The sequence below is a fragment of the Stereum hirsutum genome (genome assembly GCF_000264905.1).
Source record: "Stereum hirsutum FP-91666 SS1 unplaced genomic scaffold STEHIscaffold_2, whole genome shotgun sequence".
Lineage (NCBI taxonomy): Eukaryota > Fungi > Basidiomycota > Agaricomycetes > Russulales > Stereaceae > Stereum > Stereum hirsutum.
The window spans coordinates 1880983-1903528 of record NW_006763132.1 but is presented as its reverse complement, the minus strand read 5'-3'; the positions used below and the strand labels follow the sequence as shown (position 1 = coordinate 1903528).

Genomic DNA, 22546 nt, shown 5'->3' with positions numbered 1-22546 from the left:
CAGTCTGAAGCTTATGCGAGGCGTTGCAGCTCTCTTATATTATGGTTCGCTCCAACCATTCCGTTGATCTTGCGCGTGCTCTAAACAGATACGACGCTCAGATTACACGCTCACTGTTACTCACGAGATCCAATACTACTGGCGTCGCAAAGGCCTATTTACTTATGGAACAATCCTTTTTTTCATCACGCGATATCTTGCTCTGTTGGGATATCCGCTCATAATCATGCACACCTTTGTCGACCCCCCTCTGACGAGGTTGTGAGTGTGCATGCCTTCCCAAATCATCATCAAATTCCCGACGCTAACCGCCTGATCTTTTAGATGTCCTGTATTGACGACATGTCTGATCTATCTTGAAAGCATCATTCAATGCTGTGTGAACCGTTAGTCTTTACATCTACCACTTCCTCGTAGATTGTGATAAAACAAATGTCGGTTTAGTATCCTGTAGTCATCGTGTTGCAGCTCTCTACTCTGGAACACAGCGGCGTATCGTGATTGCCATCCTCGCAATTTCGCTATTCGCCGTCAATAGCATCACTGTGGTATGCTAGCCTTGTTCCAATTACTTCGACGATATGTAGACCTTCTAATTACGATTCGTGTTCTCAACGTTAGTGGGCGTTATTCAGCAAGAAACCAAGCGATTCAGAGCCGGAGGATGTGCTTATTGCGTATGAGGCTTTAGGGTGCCCGGTGCCCATCTCAGGAGACCTGTACGTCTCCCAACTCTCCGTTCGTCCGATGGCGTGCCTCTAAATGTTCATGGCAATCCCTCTCGTCTCTTTGACGTCAAAGCGCTCTAGGTATGTCCTATCTGTTCTCCTGGCTTCGATCCCATTCACTGATGCACCCACTTTTCTTCAGCTTTGGCAGAGCCATGGGCCGCCAATTTAGTATTCGACATCATAATATTCTCTCTCACAATACACAAAGCCTTAATTTTCGGCTGGAAAAATCATGCTACGCTGTGGAGAGTTATTCTACAAGATGGTACGTTATATATGCACTGTTCCGACGGTTGGTCTTGGTTCTCAATCTATTCTATCAGGTACTCTTGTATGGAGGTGGGTAAATCGACCATGAATCCCGGTACCTCTCTGAGCACTGAACCGCTCGCATTCTCTATGCAATTCCCCTCGATCTAGCGTTCTATTTGTAGCCAATCTGATGAACATCGTGGTGCTGTTTGTGGGTTCTCGTCCCTGTCATATTTCACTCAATCTTCAATGAAAGCTGACGATCGTCGCCCTGATTTTTGATACTAGACTGCTGCAGTGGGTTTTCGTCGTTGTCTTGATACTTTCTCTTTTATCATATTGACCCGTGGCGAAGCCCGCCTTCCGTCCAGTGGCAGGGACGATAGTAAATGTGTGAGTCGCTCAATATTCTCGTCATCAATGTTCTCTTCGTCTCCATTCACTGTCTCCGGATGCTCAAATCCTCTGAAAACACTTGCAGACTTTACATCATCCTCGTTGGTCGTATGATGATCAACCTCCGTGTTCAATACCACAAGATGGAAGAAAATCGAGTCCAAGCATTCGAGCTCACCGAGCTCACCATCGGTACCCTGGAATTTTCGAACCATGACGAGACGGGACGTTTGGGGTCAGGTCATGCGGATGACAAAGGTTTTGATGAGCTAAGTCCCAGATACGGCTCTCCGGGCAGATCGAGAGCTGTGGGGAAAGGAAAATGGCTGGAAGATGAGGAGGGCAGTTACGAGGATCGAGGTAGGGAGGTCAGTGCTATTACTGTTGAAGGATGGAGTGATTCACGGCCTGGAACGTCGCGCTGTGGCGAAGAGTTGCCTGCGACCTGTAGTGCTCGCGCTGGGAGCTCCAGGGAAAGGGATACGATTCGGACAAATCGATGGTCTGTCGGGGGTCAGGACGGTGTATCTGCTAACATCAATATTGAGGATAGATAGGACATTTCGATGATGAATCACCCTCTACGTCTGAAATGTAGTAACTTGTGCGCAACGTGACTCGTCCAAGGCTAGGATGTAGCATTGTTAATCCTTCACTTGTATTATTCGCAAGCGGTGCTGTCCTAACTATACATTATTCTCTGTAGCATGGGTAATCTGACTCCTTTCGGGTATGCTTTCGTGGGACTGCTTCAAGGGAAGGGATGCAACCATCTGCTCGTCTCATCGGTCTGTAGATATGCCAGATTAACACACCTATGATCCTACACAGAGTCCTACACTGGTTTTCTAGCACGGGTGGCACCCACTAACATGTGGCCCTTGCGCCGGTAAGCCACTGAAAACGCGGCAACGTGATTGGCCTCCGGTCGCTCGCGTGCCTCCGAATATCACATCAGCAGCTGAAATTCATTTCCCCGCATTTTGTGCTTCGCAGGTGAACATAAACTCCTATCGGTCCTTCAAGCTTAAGTGCTTTGTTACCCCCACACTTGACTTTCGATTCCAGTTATCATTTACTTGACCTTATTTTTATATTTTTTGCGACGTTCTTGGACTACATGGCCACTACAAAGACCATGAAGGAGTTCTCAAGAGAGGAGATCGAGCAGGTGTGCTGGCAGTTTGAAGTGTCCGCTCGAGGGAGAAATCATCCATGCTTACTATTTCTCAATGTGGCCAGCACAATAAACACGGCGATATTGTCAGTTCTTTCTTGCTCAATCGCTTAGTCTTGTGCTGACCGAGACGGATGGGCCGCAGTGGATCATCGTTGACGCCAAAGTATACGACCTCTCCCGCTTCGTAGACCTTCATCCAGGAGGTGCCTCAGTTCTTCTTGACCCCGAAGTTGCAGGTCAGGATGCTACCGAGACCTTCTACGGACTGCATAGGCATGAGGTGCTCGAGAAGCCGCAGTACGCGCGTTTGCAGATCGGGACGATTAAGGGAGAGCAGAGCATCATCACGGGCAAAGTTGCTGGAGAGATCAGCAAGGTGCCTTATGCTGGTGCGTACTCTTTCTACTTGTGTATAGGAAGCATGCGGAGCTGTGCTGATGCGCAATAATGGTACTTGCAGAGCCATCATGGTTAGCAGAGGGCTTCCATAGTCCTTATTTCACCGAGGTTCGTCTTCTCTCTACTCTAAGTCATGTACATCGATATTCATAACTGACTCGACTCGCAGGGGCACAGGAAGTTCCAGAAGGCAATGCGCCAATTTGTGGATGAGTACATCTATCCAGATGCCCAAGCACGCGAAGAAGATGGCAAGCGCGTTAGTCAAGAGGTCATCGACAAGATGACGTTCGTCCTGTTGTATTGGTGGCAGCAGAGAAACTCTCTAACAACGACTATTTATAGGGAGGTAAACTTGCACGCAATGCGAATGGGACCCGGAAAGCATCTCAAAGGCTTAAAGCTTATGAATGGCTTGGTAACTCCCGAAGAGGTACGCCAGTCTCATACCATTATTCGAATCTTAGCTCTAATTATTCCCTATAGTTCGACTATTTTCACGAAGTAGGTGTCCAATTGTCGTGGTTTTTCTATTAGCACCGTGCTTACCGAGCTCTCCGTATAGCTTATTATCACGCAAGAAATTTGCCGGTGTGGCGCAAGAGGTTATGGAGATGGTACTCATGCTTTTATTACGACGGTTTATTTTGCCCTTGTCGACTATTGATGTTCCTTCGCAATACATCAGGTATTCTCGGTGGCAAAGTCATCGGCTTGCCACCATTACTCAACTTCGGTACAGACGAGATGAAGAAGACCGTATGTGTGGTCTCATAATATCTCCTGCTCTCCCATCTCCCATATTCCTACTTCATCCCTCTCACTTACGTTTCCTTGTCCCGTCACGACATAGATTGTTCCGGAGATCCTATCAGGCAAGAAATTTATATGCCTCGCCATCTCAGAGGCCCATGCCGGTAGCGACGTGATGGGGATGCAGACGTCCGCGGTGAAGAGTGAGGACGGCAAGGAATGGATCATTAACGGGACGAAGAAGTGGATTACGAACGGACAGTATGTTCTGTGTTCCTACCTGAGCACCTGAGTATCCTATTGATAAGACTGTGCTTCGTCCAGCATGGCAGATTAGTGAGTATGAGAAAACGGACATGGTGGAATTACATGAACGCGAGCTGATACCTTTGTTATAGCTTTACGACTGGTTGCAAGACCGAGGTTGGTCATGTTCGATGTTCAGCGAACAAACTAAGGCTAATTTGAGGATTTCCAGGATGGCTTCACCGTCATTCTTATTCCCCGCATTGAGGGAGTCTCCACCAAACTCATCAAGACCTCGTACTCCACCACCGCCCAAACGGCATATATCACCTTCGACAATGTCCGGGTACCTGTAACAAATACTCTCGGCCCTGAGGGCGGAGGTATTTTCGTCATCCTGAGGTGTGTCTAGTGTCATCTTCTCGGCAACGTTCAGCCAGTATTCAGTGCTGAAATTCGCCCTTGTTTGACGGCAGCAACTTCAACCACGAGCGATGGGTCATGTGCTGTGCATCGGCGCGGAGCCAGAGGTTGATCATCGAGGAGTGCCTTAAGTAAGTCATGGTTGTGTGTTGTGTCCATGATGTTCAGATACTAATTAGGTCTCCTCGAAAATGTAGATGGATTAACCAGCGCAAAGCCTTCGGAAAACCCCTCGCATCACAGGCCGTCATCCGGAACAAGATAGCCAATATGGTCGCCCGTGCGGAGAGTATTCAAGCTTGGTTGGAGAGCATCACACACCAGATGTGCAACATGGTACGCCTCTCATGTGTATCTTCTTCGGTTCTTTTCGCCCCCTTGGTATGCATCCTGACTGTCACCTTAATAATTTTCGATGTGGTGGTGCAGTCGTACAAGGAGCAGGCGACGAAACTTGCTGGTCAGATCGCCTTTTTGAAGATGTATAGCACGCAGTCAGCACAAACGACGGCGAGGGATGCAGTCCAGATATTCGGTGGACGGGGGATCACGAAGAGTGGAATGGGCCGGTTTATTGAGCATGTAAGTTTATTTCGTGCCGTTCCACTTCTCGTACCTTTCCACTTCTCGTACCTGATCCAACCGTATACTGACATACGCTGTGGTCGCTGTTCCCGTGGTGCAGGCCTATCGAACGGCGCCATTCGACGCGTTGCTTGGAGGTGCGGAGGACGTGCTCGGCGATTTAGGCGTTAGGCAGGCGATGAGGGCTATGCCGAAGAATGCGAGGCTGTGAGCTTGCCATAGCGGTGCTTTACGGACGCCGGCAGTGGCAGGGTCAAGACGAGGGTTATTATTAAGGATGTAGTTGTATACATAAGACGAGTATCCCGGTCAGGATGGGCGGGCCAAGTTCACTTAGGTTGCCATTTATTTTTGTACTCTCATAGTATTTCACTCTCGATTGGATTTCCACATTCTATGTATAGTTTACTATCTGTACAATCACAATATATTGTCCCTGACACAATAATCTGGAGTTTGCGGAAGAACATAGTTTCCTCTCTGTAAACCGACCGACCGACCAACCCGCCGATTAGTTCTGCTTTGATAAACGTTCGCTGCAATCTTGGCTGCACACCATATGGTCCAATGAATATAGTCCACCCTTGAGCCAAAAGGAGTTTACAGTATGGTACGAATGATATATATGACCGCTTCAATCAAACTGTACCCCTCCATCGATGATGACGGTTTGACCTAGAAAGTTATGTCAATATTTCAAAGATACGAAGTTCATACGATTGACCTACCGCTGATGAAACTCGCCTCGGGAGAGGAGATATAGGACACCCAGCTCGCGATGGCCTCCTTGTCGACCGTACGTGAGTTCGATATGTTCAAAGCCTGTGGTGTTCACATATAAGTGATATATGTCAGACGTCTAGACGTGTTCAGAAAGGTGTACTCACATTTTTCAGAGTTTGCACGCCCATCTTAACTTTGTGGATGGTCAAATCTGTGAATCACTGAAGTAGCGTACGTGTCCTCACCGATTGCCGTGTCAACTACACCAGGTGCGTAGGCATTGACGGTAATATTGTGCTCGACCAACTCACAGGCTGCTTATATAGTCAACTCGTCTGCTAAATTTTGAATGAAGCTCAGTTACGCACCAACACTTTGGGTTATCCCGCGGACGGCAAATTTCGACGCACAGTACGGTGCGATTCCCTTGACCCCTGATGAAATTCATTTGCTAAGGATGATATTGGGGTGAACCAATCGTAAGCAACGTGCCTCTCTTTCCAAGAACTGAGGACGCTCCTGTTGAGAGTCAGGATCGGGAATGAGAATACAGAGCGAGCAGGTCACGGTGATGATCAAATGCACGTACCAATAATCCTGCCGCCTTCTCCCTGTTTGACCATTTGTATTGCTGCGTATTTGTAGCACAGGACTACACCGTCAACGTTCACGCCCATGAGTTTATGCCATTGTTCCATGTCAACTGAAAGCATTTTTAGCGCACGTAAAATCATCAGTGAAGGACCGATGGATGAACAATACCAGTGAGGATAGAACTCCCTTTGCCTGCTCCGCCGATTCCCGCGTTCGCAACCATCTACCAATCGTGAGGAAGGAAGTTAGGTTTCTCGTAAAGAGGCCCAGGACTCATCAGCTTCGCTGATGGACTTCGTTCGGATGATGACCATACCACGTCAAGCCTCCCCAAGTGCTCTACCGTCTTCTCGACCATATTTTTGACGTCCTCCTCAGATGACACATCAGCAGTTAACGCGACAGCTTTCCTGCCTTTCGCCTGTATCTCAGATACAACAGCGTCTAGAGCCTGCCTTTGGCTCTCCACGTCATTCACCGCTACATTGAGGCCGTCGGCGGCTAGACGAAGAGCGATGGAACGACCAATGCCTTGTGCTGCACCGGTGACGATTGCTACACGAGTTGGGGACATTAGAAAGGCAGGTATTCGAGTCTGAAGTGTGTCGAACGATAGAGAAAGAGGCGGTTGATGGAGAGAAGCAAAGCCGTACAGCACCTCTTTTTATAGAGTCGCTGCTTTAGTCCATTCAGTGGCCCAGGCACATATGTGAACAGCAGCGGCGCTCAGCGCTCAGCGCCTGACTCTTGTCAGCTGAAGAACGCGTGAGGATATGTACTCCCTTCAACGGAGTCTGACCAGTGTTGGCCCGTTGGAACTTGGAAGAAGAAGGCCAAGGGAAGGAAATGGAGGTTCTTCCCGGAGCCTCCCGGCCGAGTCCGGTTCAACAATTGCTTGATTGATCCCCATTACCGAAATAGAAGTACATGAACGTGATTGAAGAAAAAAATGCAACCAATTCACCCAACATATCATACAGCTTCGTGTTCGTGATGTTCATGGTCCCCAATAGAGATCTTCTCGTGACTTCCGTGCACCTTCCCATTCTGCTCTTTCGTCGTCGGCCGGCCATGCTCATGCAATATCTCTCGAGGATCGACCTTATCTCCAAAGACAATCGCCATATCTTCCAAGGACTTGCCTATATGGCGGTGCGTCGTGATTTATCAGTGCCAATTATTTGCGAGAAGATTATATGCAAAGCAGCGTACCTTTAGTTTCGGGGAAGAACCATAGAATTACGATGAAGTCTACTGCGTTCAAGACGATGAACAGAATATAAAATTTATATCCTGAGTTGTCGAGTCCAATGGGCGCGACCTCCGAGATCAACACATTCATGGCCCAATTTGCACATCTAAATTTTGAGAAACTGGTTAGCATGGGAGCTCTCGTTAGACGATATCAGTCACATACGTCGCAGCGGCTGTTCCAATAGCTCTCGTCCTCGTGGGGAAGACCTGCACAAAATGATTAATGGCGCTTAGCAAGTAGGCCTTATGAGCCAGGCTGATATGGATTGACTGACCTCTGAAGCTAACACCCAACTGACAGGACCGAAACTCAACGAGAACACAATACTCAACATGAAAATCATGCCAATACCAGCCCGCTGTGCTGCAAAGTTGGTAACTCCATCGCCTGGAGGGAAAGAGGCAAGGATAGCAGCTAAGACAGAGAAGAGGGCGACGTTTGCGGCACATCCGAAGAGAAGGGGCTTTTTTCGTCCGACGGTGTCGAGGATGAGCGTGATGAAGCTGTGGATAAAATTGTGAGATTGAAGTCGAGGAATGTTGTGAATGATACGCACATGAAATTGGTAATAGGACCAACGGCGCCGTAGATACCCTGAATCAGGAGCAGCTTCCCGGCTTCAATGCCCAGGGAAGCATACCTAGAACAATGTAGCTGCGGTAAGTACACACCCTCCCCCGACATAATAGTCATAGAAAACGGTACTTACATTCTTGGGCCATAATAGTTGATAACATTTACACCTGTAAACTGCCCGAACACCTGCACCCCAATCGCGACCAAAGACCGCTTCACCGTCCCTGCATCCGCCCACAAATCGCTAACCCTCTTACTTTTCATGAGTAATTCTGCCTTGATGGTGTCGCTCATAGAGAGGAAATCTGCGTCCGCGACGGCCTTGGCTTCGGGAGTAGAGACATCATGCAGTTTGTATATAACTTCGCGCGCCTCGTCGTCCCGGCCTTGTTCAAGGAGCCAACGTGGGCTTTGCGGAAGAAATTGGATACCGACAAGGAGGAGGAACGCTGGCGCCATCTGTGAAAAAATGCGGCGTAAATCTTATGGGGATGAATGCGCGACGACAGGATTGGCTGCTAACCTGAAGGCCTAGAGGAAGTCGCCATTCTGAACTTCCGTCGAGGTATTGGCAGCCGTAGCCGACCCAGTTAGCGACGATGAAACCGATGCCAAGCATCTGTTGAGTCAAGCCGACCAAAAATCCACGAATCTTCGGGGGTGCAACTTCGGTCTACACATGTCGCACAGATTAATGGGATTTAAGGTATACATTGGTAGCGAGACGTACGTTGTAAAGGGGGACGGTCATTGACAGAAGTCTAGGACAAACATGGCACGTTCAGCAATACTATGTCGATATGCCATTATGCAGGTAAGTGCGCTTACCCAATCGCTAGGCCTCCAACTACACGCCCTACGAACAGCGTCGCGATGTTACGCGCTCCAGTCTGCATCGCGCATCCCCACAGTGCAATCACTGCGCCGATCTACGGCAATAATTAACCTTGCAAGCACTCTTTTAGAACAATACAAGCTCGTACCTGAATGGCTATCTTTCTACCAAGCCTGTCACTTATCCTGTACGCGCATTCTCTCAGCGACTGTCTGTAGCTGAAAAGCACCAGTGACGAGAACGCACCAACCGCCGGCCATAGAGCCGAAGAAACATCCGCCCGTGAACGTTGAGACGATTGCTCCCGTTAGTGCGGGGCTTGGATTGTCGAAATCGCCCAGGAAGGTGTTGAATGTAAGCACCGAAGAGATGATGCCACTGAACGAGAATTCGCCCGTCAGCATCTCCGTATTGGATATAGAGCAGAAGGGCTTGAGTGTTGCTCACCTATCATATCTGAGAAACGGGGATGTAAGGGGAAGACGTAGTTCAGGATGGCGACGAATTAAGGTTGAGGATGTGAAAAATACCCACCCGAACAAGAACGATCCTATGGCCCGGCAGAAAGAATGAGTTGCCGCGCAACATCAAGGTCCGAAGACAATAAATGAGCAGGACGCTGGCTTACCGATGGAACAGAATGTCGCGACGAAGATATTGAAGGCTAACCCCATCTGCTTCGTAACTCGTTGAACGTCGACCTCAAATCCAACGAACCAAACTGCGTGGATGCTTGTTCTTGATCGTCAGTTAAGCTCGAAGAAGTCGGGCGAATGGTAGAACCTGTGAAGGTGTCAAGCAAACAGAGTATTTCTCGAGTGAGTTATGGTAAGTTACCAGTGGGACGCCCTCTGATAGACCCACCATCGTTTTATACGTCTTCGCACGAACTATTCCGTTACGGTCTGGGACGTGCTCCGGAGAAACTACGGGTCTCATTGTCGAGGTCATTCGGTTCATGTCGTGAGCTCTGGTCGATGAAAAGGTGGTCGTAGTGGTCATGAGGCTGATGGTGAGCGTGGATCCGACTCTTTATAATAGACACCGAGCGGGCCGGAGAGCTTGCAAGCGCGGACTTGAAGCAAAGGAGCAGGATTGACTATCCTGAGGAGGAAAATGTTTGGTACCTTTCGAGTTTAGAGGATAGACGGTGTGAATAGAACGAAGACGAAGAAGTGCGGGGAAATAGGAAAGAAGCGTTGTGGGGAAGAGGAGAACGACGATTGCACTCTGGGGAAGAGTCTTCGGATCCGATCTCAGATATCATCGTTCACAACCACGAGGTCCGTTCCATGAATGTGGGACATTTTCTATGGCCAGGCCGACCTCAGACAGCCTCAAGGGTTTCTGGCACTCAGAAAGCCTGCGTATCCGGCCCTGCGGCCTTGAGCGCTCCTTAGCGTTCCGGACTCTACGCTCTCGGCATGGCCATCTTCATCCAGTTGTGTGAGGCATGTAGACTCCGTAGAGCCAAGAAATAATATCAGCCTGTTGATACAATTGGGGAAACTTCGTACTTAACAGACACCAAGAATACATTGTTTATAAACTTCTACGCAGGCCATGAGACCTATGCTCATTCTGCAGGGTGAGCGGGTCTCATGATCACAGCACATGATAGGGATTGTTCAAGAATCGGAAGGCGCTGAGCTGTCGGGTTCGGGTTCTGCAGCGGGCTCGGGGAAGTACAGTGGAAGCAGCTCCCTATAAATGGGGACCACCAAGTCAATTGTGAGGGACGCGGCGAGCATGGAGACGTGAGCAGAAAGTAACACTCACTCATATGTCTCTCTATCCTTATCACTGAACACGACGAAGACGACTCTTTCGAACTGAGATGAGTAACGCAATTTGTCAGTATTGTTGACAGTCATTGTTTGAGAACAAATGCAGAAAAAGACTGACCTCCTTGCCTTCATCCGAATCAAGGAACGTCCGCGTCTCCCTCAATGCAATGTGTGTGGCGCTATCTATCGGATAGCCGTATATCCCAGTGGATATTGATGGGAATGCCTATGTAGATACAACGCCGTGTCACCAACGAAGTTTCCAGATAAGTGGATCTTCGTAAAGAAGCTGGAGGTGGAAGAGCATTCCCAATGCTTACGATCTGCTTCAATCCATTCTGAACGGCCAGTTTCAAGCTCTTTGAGTAGCATGAAGAGAGCTCCTCAGCGCATTGCTCGTCCTCGTCCTCGTCGTAGATGGGACCGACGGTGTGAATGACGTGTTTTCTGCAGCAGGTCAGTTCCAATTTCGAATGAGTATGTGAGCAGACATGCAGTCGGAAGAGGATGGTGCAGTAAGTAATATAGCTCACGAGGGTAGGTCGTAGCCTTTAGTGATCTTGGCGTCACCGGTTTCGCATCCGTTCAAAGTACGACCTGAAAAACAAAGTTATAAGGTCAATGTCCACTCGAACAACAGAAATGTGGATATCTTACATTCTTCAAGGAGCTCCTTCCCCGCCGCCCGGTGGATGGCACCGTCGACTGCGATTGGGCTGCGTTAATTTAACTTGACCGGCTGTGTAGTAAAAGTGGATATTCGACATACCACCGCCACCACCTAGAATCGAAGCATAACGCACACAAATGAGCACATCTATGGACCGATATGTTAACGGTACTGAAGCTTGGGATACTGACCGAGCAAACTTCTATTTGCCGCATTGACGATTGAATGCAGTTCAACTTTCGTTATATCGCCTTGACTATGTCGGCCAATAACTGTCAGCTATCAGTCACACTACCTGAGATCGCTTGCCTCCACTCAAGATATGTACCGCCGAAAAGGGGCGTACATGAAAGCAAGTCGGGACCCATACGTACTAAAGTGCCACCCGATCCAATAATCCCGCAGCAGCAGGAAACTTGGGCGTCGACAAAGGCTTTTTCAGTACGGAGCGAGCGTAGAGTTCGCGCAGAGTTGGGAGTTGAGCGAGACTCAGTATCGTTCGGGACATCTCAGACATCAGAGTCAGATCTCAGATCTGTGAAGAGTGTGGGTGGTGGCGTGGAAGAAGGCCGAGTTCGAGTTTGTCAATGTGTCAGAGCCCGATATGGATCCGACGGCAGATTCCGGCGTGTCGCCTTAGATGGTGTGGCGCCTGTACATATTAATTTTACGGACATCTACTCCTCGTCGGTGGCCTACTTTTCGAGAGCATTTGGAGAGTGTATATAGTCCCATGAAACTAAGGACAGTGTAACCCGTATGTGCCTTACTATCCATCAGTGCAGTGTAAAAGTTAGGTCTCGTTCGTTGACTGTGGTACTATCGCTATACTTATCATGGTAAGCGCTTTGCTTCTCAATTTATTTCTCCCTCATTCATACACAAGCTGACATATGTTCTTTATGGTTGAGGGGACGGCAGAGGCGACTTACAATGGTCAGAAGGTGTCCTTAAGCTGTACAGACCATACCAACCGAGCTCTGACACGCGCGTTCCCTCGCGTTCCGCGTCCTGGTCCGTGCGCACCCTTCCATCCTTCATAACCGCGCCTTCGACATCTGGAAAAGGCATACTTACCTTGATGGGATATTCCCCTTCATGTACCTGGGAGTGTCGGCCGTTGGGTTCTTCCATTGCACGGCGACCTTGTCCCCAGAGGAACCTGGCGGTTTGTACGGCCCTATGGGTCGTGCACCGTCTCAATATTTTCCTGTCCCGCTCCGGCCCTCGGGCTGGGCGGGCCATTCTTTTGTCGTTTAATTAGGCTAACCCTAACCCCAAATATACTATATCAATCATCATTTTGTGTGAAACTGAGACGAGAAGGGAAACATCTCTCCTAAACCTAAGAATGAGAAATGTTCGAATTCTGTGATGAAACGTCACAGTCGCCGACCACCATCACCTTCACGTTTGCCACTTCGCCACCGTCGCGTACGTTCCAGCTTCACGAATTAATCTCACTACTTTCCATCTAATATCTGCGACGCCATGGAGGAAAGCATCAGCTTGGAGGAAACGAACAAGATTCGTATCTCGCTCGGTCTCAAGCCTCTAACAGACGACAAAGCGCCCGCGGACGACAAGGACAAACAGGCTGAGGACAATTATGCTGCTCAGCGCGACAAGGAGGCGAAGGACAGGACGGCAAAGTAAGTCCTTCCCGTTTCCATCTTCTCTGTATAAGTTATAATGATTGTTTGTCGCGCCTTGCGTATTTAGGAAGATCAAGGACCAGATAGCCAAGTGAGTGCCACTTTCCTTCTGTACCCCCTCTTTTGTTTTGGTCTATCAGCGGTTGCTTCTACCACTTGTTCTGGGCTTTCAGGATGCCCAGACAACGCCAAATACGACCACAATCATGCGTGCTTGAAGGAACCTAGTGCTCATGGAACCCGTCCTTCGTGTGTAGGGTGAGGAATAAGAAGGAGCTCAATTCGTCGCTCAAGGGAGCCACACTTGGTGACGCCGATGCGGACACAGACGATACCCTGAAATGGCTGAAGAAGTCGAAGAAACGGGAGAAGGAGCTCGCGAGGAAGAGGCAGGCTGAGTTGGAGAGCATGGACAAGATCTTCCAGGGTGATGATTACACTGAGAGTGAGTCATTCGCTGTTCCAAAAGGTTGTGTTTTGGTAGACGCTGATGCCTTATACCGGTGCACTCTACTTGTAATATAAGAGGACCTGGAGGGGCTTAAGGTCAGCCATGACTTCGAGGGTATGGACGAGGGAGAGGCACGGATACTTACGCTCAAAGATAGTCGGATTTTGGATAATGAAGGTAGGGTCTTTTTCTCTTATGCTCTCCGATCGCCTAAATAATATTGTCCTTCGTGTTCGTTTTTCTCAAGAGGATGAGCTGCAAAACGTTGAGATGGCAGAAGAAGAAAAGACGAAGGAGCGCAACGAGACGAAGATCAAGCGGCGGGACTACACTGGGTACGACGACGAAGAATTCGTTGCTGGGAGAGAAGGTATGAAGAGGGCTGTCTTGTCTAAATACGACGAGTTTTTGGAGGGTCCGAAGGATACGGTCAGTCCTCTCCTGATCGTATTTTCGTCATGGATAGTGCTGAGTATCGTTCTACGTGTCGGGTGGTGGCATAGGCATTTCGCTTGGGAGCTTCAGCGCCATCAGGCAGCAAAGCCGCCCGTCTTGAAAAAGAACAAGCTGCCGCGTCCGTCAACAAGTCATTGCTTTCGATTGACTACGCAAGTAAGTCAATGTTTCTGCCACCCAGTATAGATCATCTTATCAACTGAATACTCACTTCGTATCGTAGAAAATCTCGAAATCGTAGACTACATTCAGCCAGGCGATATTGGCTTCAAAAAACCCAAGGTCGGTCCCGATACCTTTCGTTTCTTAATAAGAATCATTGTACTTACGGTGAATCACTGTCCTGTAGACCAAGAAGAAACGTCCATCACGCCGCGTTGCCGATGAATACGATATACCGCCCACAAACGGTGAAGACAGTAACGCCATGGACGTGGATCAGAAGCCTATTCCCGTGCAACGCGATCTGGATGCGAATTTCGTGGACGACGATGAACTGCAAGCCGCGCTCGCACGTACGAGAAGGTCAAAGATCAAGACAAAGAAACTCTCGCCGGAAGAAGTCGCGAAGAAAGGTCAGTCATTTCCAATCTCACTTTCTCCAGTCCCAATACTAATTTTCGACGTCCATATCGTTTAGTGGCAGAGGAGAGGGCCCGCGCAGAAGAAGATGCCGCGAACGCAATGAAGATTGAGGACGAAGCATCCGGCGCCAATATCGACGATGACGACGATTCAGGCGAAGGCGGTCTTGTCTTCGATGATACCTCAGAATTTGTCCGTGCGATCACCCATAACCCCGTACCCGTCAAACAGGAACCCAAGGAATCAAGCCCCACACGTACCCCCGCACCGACTGAGCCCACACCCAGAGACGAGCCCATGGAGATCGTGCAGGAGATCGAGGCGGGTGAAGTCGTAGTGAAGGAGGAGGACGAAGAGGACGCTGAGGCGATGTTGAACGCGATCGAGAGCGCGATTAAGCATACCGAGGCCGAGGAACGCAAGGCCGGTATTGCAGCGGAGGATGTGGCCGTGGGGACGTCGACGGAGCAGACGTTCAACTCTGGTATGGCCTCCACGCTCAATATTCTTCGTCAACAGGGCATCCTCGCCACGCCGAGTGCAGACCAGACCGAACGGGAGAAGATTCAGTTACAGCGCGATTTGTGGCTTGCGGATCAGCGGCGTCGTGTCGCTGAGAGAGAGATCGAGAAATTGCGCTCTCGGGGGTCGAATAAGGATCAGGCGCAGCGAGAGTACGAGAACCGGTTGCGCGAACAGCAGGAGGCGCGGGCTAACCTGGAAGCGTTCAAGAACTACAAGCCCGATGTGAATATCGTGTATTATGACGAGTTCGGGAGGCAGCTGGGTCCGAAGGAGGCGTGGAAGGCCTTGAGTCATAAGTTCCACGGGAAGGGTAGCGGAAAGATGAAGACGGAGAAGAGGCTGAAGAAGATCGAGGAGGAGAAGAAAAAGGAGGCGATGAGCAGTGGGGATACGCCGTTGAGTATGAGCAAGGCGTTCCAGATGAGGCAGGAGAAGACTGGACAAGCTCATTTCGTCCTTTCGGTTGGAAACAGAGGGTACGTACTTGCGTTTAACCTTCCTCGTACATAGACCTCAGGATTCTTGTGCTAACGATTGATTTCGTTGCCTAGCGCCGTTCCACAGGCGACAGAGTTCCTCGACCCCCAGCCCCTGTCCAAAGGCAAAACTGAGAAGTCGAAATCCAAGGCCAAGTCCAACAAAGACTCCAAAGCCGCAACCTCACAGACCCTCGATGGTGGCTTCATCACTTTGCCCGCTCCCCACATATCGCACAACACTCATTCGGCTTCCCCTGCCCTTGGAAGCGAGACGGGGTCTCCGGCGCCGAAGCCTGGGTTTGCCAGGATTGGAGGCGGCGGTGGGTTCAACGAAGTTGGCAATGGCAGTGGTAGTGGTGTGGGGACGCCCGTTCCAGGTCAGGGAGATCGGACTAGGGTTACGTTCGGGTTGAAGAGGAAGGCTGGGGAGGATGCGGGTGGGACGCCACCGAGCAAGTCGCAGAGGTATCAGTGATTATGCTGCTTTCGTCTGACTGTTCAGCTCAGTCGAAAGGCTCTACGTGGCACTGCTGCTGCTGCTGCTATCTGGAGTTCGGCAGGTCTTTTGTATTGACGCACTGGTACGAGCCTGGACTTGTATGGGACATCTCTATCTATGAAAACTTTTTAATGTCCCAGTGACATCTCTGTCCCTTGTTTAGTCTGCACTGGCAAGCTGGGTCCTCTTCGACGTCTCCCGCTGGCGCCACAAACACAATACTGTGGGAACTCTTCGGCACCGAAATAGCGAGTCAGTTCGTCCAGGTTCGTCCCAAATAGACGCCCTCGTCAGCTCTGCGCTTTCATCTGGTCCCTCACTGGCACGACGAATCTCTATCTCATCCTAGCAGAGATTTTGACAGTATGGACGTGTCCTGGATGTATCTGACATGTAGTGGCCCAGCAGGTTTGTTTGAGGCAATGCCTCCTATACCTGACGAGATCATTGGCATGATACTCACGGAGGTGCGTCTGCTGTATCCGATACAGTTGGCTTCAAACAGAACGTCATGCTGGTACCTTTATTCAGTTACGTCACTTATCGTGCCCGGCCCTTCTCCGCGCCGCACTTGCGAATCGCCAATTCTACGAGCTTTCTCAACGCCACATATGGAGGCACCTCATAATTAAGACCCCTTGGCCCATGGAACGAATACAGGGTTGCCTGTCCATGTTCCGGTTCGTAAAAACTATGAAGGTTCAAAGTAAATCGCATGGTAGAGTGGACCATCAGAAGACACAGGAAGTGGTGAACTCAATTTCACAATTTCTGCGAGAACACGGGAGTCATTTCAGCCTCGAGTCTTTCCGGTGAGCTATGTTCCTACGATTTGTCTGCAAGTGAACATATACTGAAGCCGCTTCGTTGACTTTTCTCAATCAGGTGGGACTCACTCATATCGCTTCCATCTGCATTTGTCGAATTGCTGTTGGAACTCTATCCTACATGTCAAATCCATATTGGCCACTATAGCGGGTACCCCATGCCACGTAGTATCCCAATCCCAAACCTCAATCTTACCTCACTCGATGTATACAAGCAAGTGCGCCCCAGCACCACAACCGAGCCTCTCCCCATTGTCCTCGACTTGATGCTCCAGTCCGCGACCCTCCGTCGTCTGAAACTGCATATGCTAAGGGAGCAATCGATGAATGCCAACCCCAATCAACCTACCCACTCCTTTCCGTTCCGTTCGCATCTCCGCTCTAATTCATTTTCAACTTCCGAGACAAGTCCACATGTGGAACGCACACCGGCCTTGGAGACACTCGAATCGTGGGGATACGAGTTCTGTGACGATGACATCGAATACTGGGCAGACAGGTTCATTTGGAGCCGTTTGCGGACGCTCAAGCTGTTTCGGGCATCGATGGTCTCCGCATTGGCCTCGGGTTTCCTCGTTCACACCGCGCAGAAGATGACCTCCCTCACAGTCTTGGATATGTCAATACCTCCCGTCGCTCCGGTAGGATCTTCTCCATCCATTGCGACCCAGGACACAGACCGAGCCTCGTTGTCTGCCGCCATTATTGCTGTTCGAGCTACATTGATGAATTTAACGTTGACCGGCGACTATCGTCCTCATCTGCACGCAATTGCGGAGTGTCAAGAGTTGAGGAGGTTGAGCTTGCACATGTTGGAGGGCGAAGAGAGAATGATGATGACGAAGAATGATTTAATGCTAGTTGGGAGGGGATGTGCGAAGCTGGAGGAGGTATGCGTCGATCTGGACCCGGAGGTTCGCGTAGGGACGGATATTAATCGTTACAGCGAGCAACAGGTTCGTGCTACCGTCTGAGTCTTCTTCATTGCGCTCATATTCGAATAACAGGACAATGACCATATATCGTCGAGCCGCATAGTCTGGGTGCGTTTCTGTCATTGTACAAACAGCTCGCACCCCCTCGCCTCTCTGACCACCAATCATAATACCGTCAGCCACAAGAGTTTATCTCCATGTTCGGACATCGCGCCCCGCCTGCATCCGACCCCATCTCGCTCCCATTCCCTCACCTGCGGGCCGTCACGTTCTTCGCCCTCGGTCCATCCAAATACCTGACAGCCTTAAGGCCACACGGACAAGTATCCATGGCTGAGCTCGTGGAATTGAAGAAGAAGGAAGATCAGCGTCGACAATTTCGCGACATCGCATATTCACTCTTCACGTTTCGGGATACGGCAGGGGGCAGCGACTCTTTCTTGACGGGTGCTCCTCCTTCCCAGACTGTCGCAGGGTTTGAATCCGCTATACGGCCACAGACATTGACGTTGGCCGTGGTAACTATCAAGCAGGGAGAGTTCGCCCGGAACACTATATTCGGGGGTGACGTCCCGGCTCAGTCATACATGGCTACAATACAGGTGCGATTTCAGGAGGGCCAAGACCGGAATGATTATGTGTTCAGGTGGGAGGAATTTCTATAACTTCGATGCGCATAAGCCCTCCTGCCCATAGGAGCATAACGGGTTGTAGTGATCACAAGGGGATAGAAGCTTTGTCTGACATTCAAGGCTATTGAGGTAGGCCTTGCGTTGCGCTGTATTTCAGAACGCATCGGATACTTTGTAATGGTCATGATCACTACTATCGGTTGATTAAGCTGCTTCACTGACATGTACAATCCGTCTGCCTTGGACAATTTCCATATCTCGCAGTACGCCCTCGGAGGAGTTCCAATTATCCTTATATCCAGGTGGCCTACAAGGGCGGCGTGTCTGCAAATAACGTCTCCGCCATTCCGGGCGGATACCTCAGTCCACCCTGACTCGCATCGCTCGCCTTCGCCACCCGGGTAACCTCCTCGACATCCTCCTTCGACAGTTTGATCTTTACCGCGTCCAAGTTCTCTTCAAGGTACTACACAATGATATAATACCAAAGGAAAATCAGTCAGAGCATAGATTACGACATTTTCCCGACCAAGAGACCTCGAGCTCATACGCACCTTGACTTTCTTTGTGCCTGGAATCGGCAGTACATCTTCTCCTTGAGCCAGCAACCACGCCAACGCTACTTGCCCCGCCGTCGCATTGTATTTCGCGCCAACTCTCTTCAAATTGTCTGCGAGTGCTAGAATATTCGGGAAGTTTTCTTTTGAATAACGAGGGACAAAACGGCGGAAGTCGTCTTCAGCGAAGTCGTCTGGGGATTTCTGGGTAGATGCGACACATTTGTTCGAACATCAGTATACATGAAGACATAGAACCACGGAAAAACGAAGGGCCGTACGCACGTATTGTCCAGTCAATAAGCCTCTGCCCAACGGGCTATACGCGATAACTGCTACTCCCAACTCCCTCGCTGTCTTCAACAATCCGATCTTCTCGTCCATGATATCTAGCGTGAATGGACTGAACTCAACCTGGACGGCCGCGATAGGATGTACTGCATGTGCGCGACGAAGAGTCTCCGAGTTCACCTCCGAGAGACCGAGATATCTGACTTTACCGGCTTTCACGAGTTCGGCCATCGCACCCACGGTTTTCTCGATAGGTACGGTGGGATCAGCACTATCGGATAATAAGTGCATCGTTATGGTCAATAGTATACGGTGACACTCAAAGGGAAGGTAGGCGAAAGCAAAAGGTGGCTTACCGGTGAAGATAATAAAGATCGATCTGGTCGACCCCAAGCCTCTTCAATGAGGTCTCACATGCTTCAGGGACATATTCCGGACGGCCGTCGACACCCTTCTTGTGTGGCGAGAAAAAGCCGAATTTAGTGGCAAGAAAGATCTCCTTGCGTTTTCCTGTTTCTTTGAACCTGCGGACGCATGAGTTAGAAAGACATTAATAGGCATCGTTGTGGCGTGAAGAATGAGTAAGTAAACCTTGAGAACGAAATAGATGACGAACCATTTCCCGATGAGGTCCTCAGAGTCCTTATAAATGTCTGCAGTGTCCCAGAAAGTGCAGCCCCGATTGTACACCTCTGTCAAGAACTATATGCTCGAATGAACCCAGTTTGATGCAAGTCAGGTCGTGCATTACGAGAATGTCATGCGTCTGCGAACAGTAGCACCGTCACTGACCTTGATACGCTCTTCATCCGACTCGGTTTCTCCATAAAATGCTGATATACCCATCGCCCCATAACCGATGGCGGACACTTGGTCGCTACCGATCTTGCGAGTAGGGTAGGAAGTCATGGTTGTCTGTAGTATCCGAATATCTGTGGTGGTGGTAGAGTAGATCGAGAGAGTCTGGAGAAGCCGGAATACAGGTGGGTTTAAGACAGGCGGGTTTATATGTACGCCAATGAAGCAGTCTGACCCACCGTGAATCAACGTGAATAATCAGCGGGCGCGGTGGATCAGGGTAGATCAGGGTGGATCAATCCCATCTTCGATCTGTGAGCGCTCGAGTGACGTCGTAAACTGTGTTGAAAGGAGCTGGTTCCTTCTATTGTAGGGTACAACCTCGGCGATCACGGTCGATAGATTGGGAGAAATCAACACCGCGCCAAAACGTAAAGTATATCAGACTTATGGTCTAAAGCCTACTCCAGCTTACCGGTCGTTGAGCAGAAATGCCAGGCAATGTATATGGCTGCTGAGAACTTCTGGTACGCATGTGGCACCAACTTTGCTCAGGGCTCACCTCAGCCCTCCCAGCGCACGGTGTCTATGGGAACACGTCCTGTACTAACGATCGATACACCATCCAACTTGAACAAGAAGTGCCGATTCTTCCGAGCGCTTGCGCTTCGACGTCAGCGAGCAAAATAAGATCATGTAGATGGGATTCCCTGCTACATTAGTAATCAGCCGCTCGGGCGCATTTGGCCATCGAAATTGTCTGTGCAGAAAGTGGATTGTTGTTCCATGTTGTATTGTCGAGGCTCCGGACTCGATCTGAAGGCTCGGCTGTGCTCTTACCTGGAGTAATACCTAGTAATACTCATCAATAATCACAGGTCATCAGAAGATCCAAAGGACAGCAATCAATATACATCTTGTTACAGTTATAATCGAGAGAAGGCACCTGATAACCCAGACCGAGAACCCAGAACAGAAATAGCCACTCACATCTGGCTGCATATTCGGAAGCGAGACTGTCGCAGCATTACAATCTGATAACACTCCACTCCATGAAATAGAACCTCAGGTCCCTCATCTCCTCCACCTCCCTCCTGTATTCGTCCCTAACCACTTCCTCTAGTTTCGCCTCCACTTTGACATTCCCTACCCCAAAGATACTCTCCCAAAGCTCCTTCCAACTCTCTGGCGAATGGCAAAACATCGCCACCCCTTTCCCATCACTGCTGCTAATGGGTTTGTGCCTCAGCCCTTTCTCACCAGGCTTCGCGCCATGTTTTCCAAAGATCATCGACCCAGGAGTGGAAGAGAGAAGAGAAGCAAGACATTGAGCAAGATGGAGTTGCTGAGGTTCATTGAACAGATGGAAGAAGAAAGACGCGTAGATCGCGGTGGTGTGCTGAATGAGGGGGTTCAGAGACGTGAGAGACGTAAGATCGAGATACTCAGTAGGGGCTGAGTTGGACGCCAGGAAAGACGGGTCCATTACGTCGCCTGGGACGAAATGAGCAGGAAAAGAGGAGGGAGAGTCGTTGAATAGTTTGTAGCCTAGCTCCCAGAATTCTGTGACGAGGTCAATATGTCAGAATCATGTACGAAGTTAACCGAGCAGCTTCACTCACTCGGCACCAGATCCGAGGCAACAATATTTTGCGCCGGCCAACCATCCACTGCGGGTTTCCTCGCATCGTTCCCAACTATACGAGGTATATACCATACATCATGAAGGTGAATGACCAATGCTTCATCCCAGGACGGAGAACATATCACGTACACGCACACCCAATATCAAGGAAAATGGCGTCCTTCTTATTCTTCCCGAGCTTGAGGAAGTCCTCATATGCGGAATGGCGCGATATGTTTAGCCTAAAACCCAGAGATATAACAGAAACAAGGAAAAAGACGCATCAACAAGATTGTTCGGTAGCGAGGGCTCGCTGAGATAGATCTTAAATATTACATACCTCGTGAAGTTGAACCTTCGTATACAGGGGTATGGATCTGAACAAATACACTAATATCAGCATCATGGCTACGGAACGGTTCCACATCTATGGAAGCAGACAGAGACGACTTACAGACCACATACGCTTCCCTAGCTACCGACATGACATACTCTTTCAACGCCGCATCATCCTGTATACCTGTGCGTTCCTTGAGGAAGCGACTGTCTTCCTCGTCCATTCCGTAGAAGGTGTCATCCAGCGCAAATTTATGATGATAGTGGGGCAGGGTGTTTCTGGCTGGATCCATGGCTGTCACTGGTTATGCACCTTTGTGGCGGGGGAGGTAGAGCTAAAGGAGGAGACAAGCGTTAAGAGAGTGGGGGATAAGCACAAGTCAGGCGAATTGGGCACGGTTCAAATAGGCTACCACCATTAAGTACCTGTGAACATGGGTCTACGGGTGCCCGAGTGGTATTCTTGTCACCAGTCCATAAAATTAGAATAA

At 49.7% G+C, this 22546-nt stretch overlaps 8 protein-coding genes across 8 annotated transcripts; 3 read left to right on the top strand and 5 right to left on the bottom strand.

Annotated features, from left to right (window-relative positions):
- Window positions 1-2594: 2594 nt before the first annotated feature.
- STEHIDRAFT_91158 (peroxisomal acyl-CoA-dehydrogenase) lies at window positions 2595-5406 on the top strand (the record flags this gene model as incomplete). Its single annotated transcript, XM_007299884.1, has 16 exons — window positions 2595-2642; window positions 2702-2948; window positions 3020-3066; window positions 3128-3246; window positions 3304-3391; window positions 3445-3462; window positions 3524-3575; window positions 3647-3717; window positions 3812-3972; window positions 4036-4047; window positions 4110-4134; window positions 4190-4359; window positions 4434-4511; window positions 4578-4716; window positions 4810-4962; window positions 5066-5406. 16 exons carry the CDS (start codon window positions 2595-2597, stop codon window positions 5174-5176), a joined length of 1539 nt encoding a protein of 512 aa, XP_007299946.1. The 3' UTR covers window positions 5177-5406.
- Window positions 5407-5599: 193 nt separating this feature from the next.
- Window positions 5600-6856, bottom strand: STEHIDRAFT_152816 (NAD-P-binding protein; the record flags this gene model as incomplete). The annotated part of the gene is made up of 8 exons (XM_007299883.1): window positions 5600-5640; window positions 5694-5787; window positions 5853-5881; window positions 5934-6002; window positions 6057-6122; window positions 6278-6391; window positions 6451-6505; window positions 6599-6856. The coding sequence occupies 8 exons, from the start codon at window positions 6854-6856 to the stop codon at window positions 5600-5602; spliced, it is 726 nt and encodes a 241-aa protein (XP_007299945.1).
- Window positions 6857-7254: 398 nt separating this feature from the next.
- STEHIDRAFT_128122 (general substrate transporter) lies at window positions 7255-9622 on the bottom strand (the record flags this gene model as incomplete). Its single annotated transcript, XM_007299882.1, has 13 exons — window positions 7255-7424; window positions 7495-7640; window positions 7700-7743; window positions 7812-8040; window positions 8094-8177; window positions 8247-8572; window positions 8637-8786; window positions 8844-8874; window positions 8942-9042; window positions 9097-9133; window positions 9195-9326; window positions 9483-9498; window positions 9577-9622. The coding sequence occupies 13 exons, from the start codon at window positions 9620-9622 to the stop codon at window positions 7255-7257; spliced, it is 1512 nt and encodes a 503-aa protein (XP_007299944.1).
- An 816-nt stretch (window positions 9623-10438) lies between these two features.
- Window positions 10439-11918, bottom strand: STEHIDRAFT_72918 (A1pp-domain-containing protein). Its single transcript, XM_007299390.1, has 9 exons — window positions 11780-11918; window positions 11597-11661; window positions 11505-11516; window positions 11393-11440; window positions 11269-11332; window positions 11056-11182; window positions 10854-10961; window positions 10728-10780; window positions 10439-10652 (listed from the first exon to the last, which is right to left on the bottom strand). Exons 1-9 carry the CDS (start codon window positions 11911-11913, stop codon window positions 10577-10579), a joined length of 687 nt encoding a protein of 228 aa, XP_007299452.1. The 5' UTR covers window positions 11914-11918; the 3' UTR covers window positions 10439-10576.
- An 882-nt stretch (window positions 11919-12800) lies between these two features.
- STEHIDRAFT_91147 (SART-1-domain-containing protein) lies at window positions 12801-16274 on the top strand. The gene is made up of 10 exons (XM_007299879.1): window positions 12801-13057; window positions 13128-13151; window positions 13318-13505; window positions 13587-13688; window positions 13759-13940; window positions 14015-14123; window positions 14191-14249; window positions 14317-14542; window positions 14608-15553; window positions 15629-16274. The coding sequence occupies exons 1-10, from the start codon at window positions 12897-12899 to the stop codon at window positions 16029-16031; spliced, it is 2400 nt and encodes a 799-aa protein (XP_007299941.1). The 5' UTR covers window positions 12801-12896; the 3' UTR covers window positions 16032-16274.
- A 766-nt stretch (window positions 16275-17040) lies between these two features.
- On the top strand, window positions 17041-18482 carry STEHIDRAFT_152812 (uncharacterized protein; the record flags this gene model as incomplete). Its single annotated transcript, XM_007299881.1, has 3 exons — window positions 17041-17838; window positions 17890-17925; window positions 17997-18482. The coding sequence occupies 3 exons, from the start codon at window positions 17041-17043 to the stop codon at window positions 18480-18482; spliced, it is 1320 nt and encodes a 439-aa protein (XP_007299943.1).
- Window positions 18483-18671: 189 nt separating this feature from the next.
- On the bottom strand, window positions 18672-20206 carry STEHIDRAFT_136957 (Aldo/keto reductase; the record flags this gene model as incomplete). The annotated part of the gene is made up of 6 exons (XM_007299880.1): window positions 18672-18915; window positions 19004-19210; window positions 19292-19568; window positions 19654-19821; window positions 19914-19999; window positions 20090-20206. The coding sequence occupies 6 exons, from the start codon at window positions 20204-20206 to the stop codon at window positions 18757-18759; spliced, it is 1014 nt and encodes a 337-aa protein (XP_007299942.1). The 3' UTR covers window positions 18672-18756.
- A 916-nt stretch (window positions 20207-21122) lies between these two features.
- STEHIDRAFT_48404 (uncharacterized protein) lies at window positions 21123-22348 on the bottom strand (the record flags this gene model as incomplete). The annotated part of the gene is made up of 5 exons (XM_007299190.1): window positions 21123-21658; window positions 21718-21792; window positions 21870-21961; window positions 22060-22096; window positions 22174-22348. The coding sequence occupies 5 exons, from the start codon at window positions 22346-22348 to the stop codon at window positions 21123-21125; spliced, it is 915 nt and encodes a 304-aa protein (XP_007299252.1).
- Between the last annotated feature and the right edge of the window lie 198 nt (window positions 22349-22546).

Excerpts from the sequence above, each read along its gene's own strand:
- STEHIDRAFT_72918 (XM_007299390.1), bottom strand. The coding sequence starts at position 11,913 with ATGTCCCGAACGATACTGAGTCTCGCTCAACTCCCAACTCTGCGCGAA. Across the intron at positions 11,662-11,779 it reads TTGGATCGGGTGGCACTTTA|TCAAGGCGATATAACGAAAG; the intron begins GTACGTATGGGT and ends TGGCCGACATAG. Across the intron at positions 10,653-10,727 it reads AAGGATAGAGAGACATATGA|GGAGCTGCTTCCACTGTACT; the intron begins GTGAGTGTTACT and ends CCCCATTTATAG.
- STEHIDRAFT_91147 (XM_007299879.1), top strand. The coding sequence starts at position 12,897 with ATGGAGGAAAGCATCAGCTTGGAGGAAACGAACAAGATTCGTATCTCG. Across the intron at positions 13,506-13,586 it reads GGGTGATGATTACACTGAGA|AGGACCTGGAGGGGCTTAAG; the intron begins GTGAGTCATTCG and ends TTGTAATATAAG. Across the intron at positions 14,250-14,316 it reads TTGGCTTCAAAAAACCCAAG|ACCAAGAAGAAACGTCCATC; the intron begins GTCGGTCCCGAT and ends ACTGTCCTGTAG.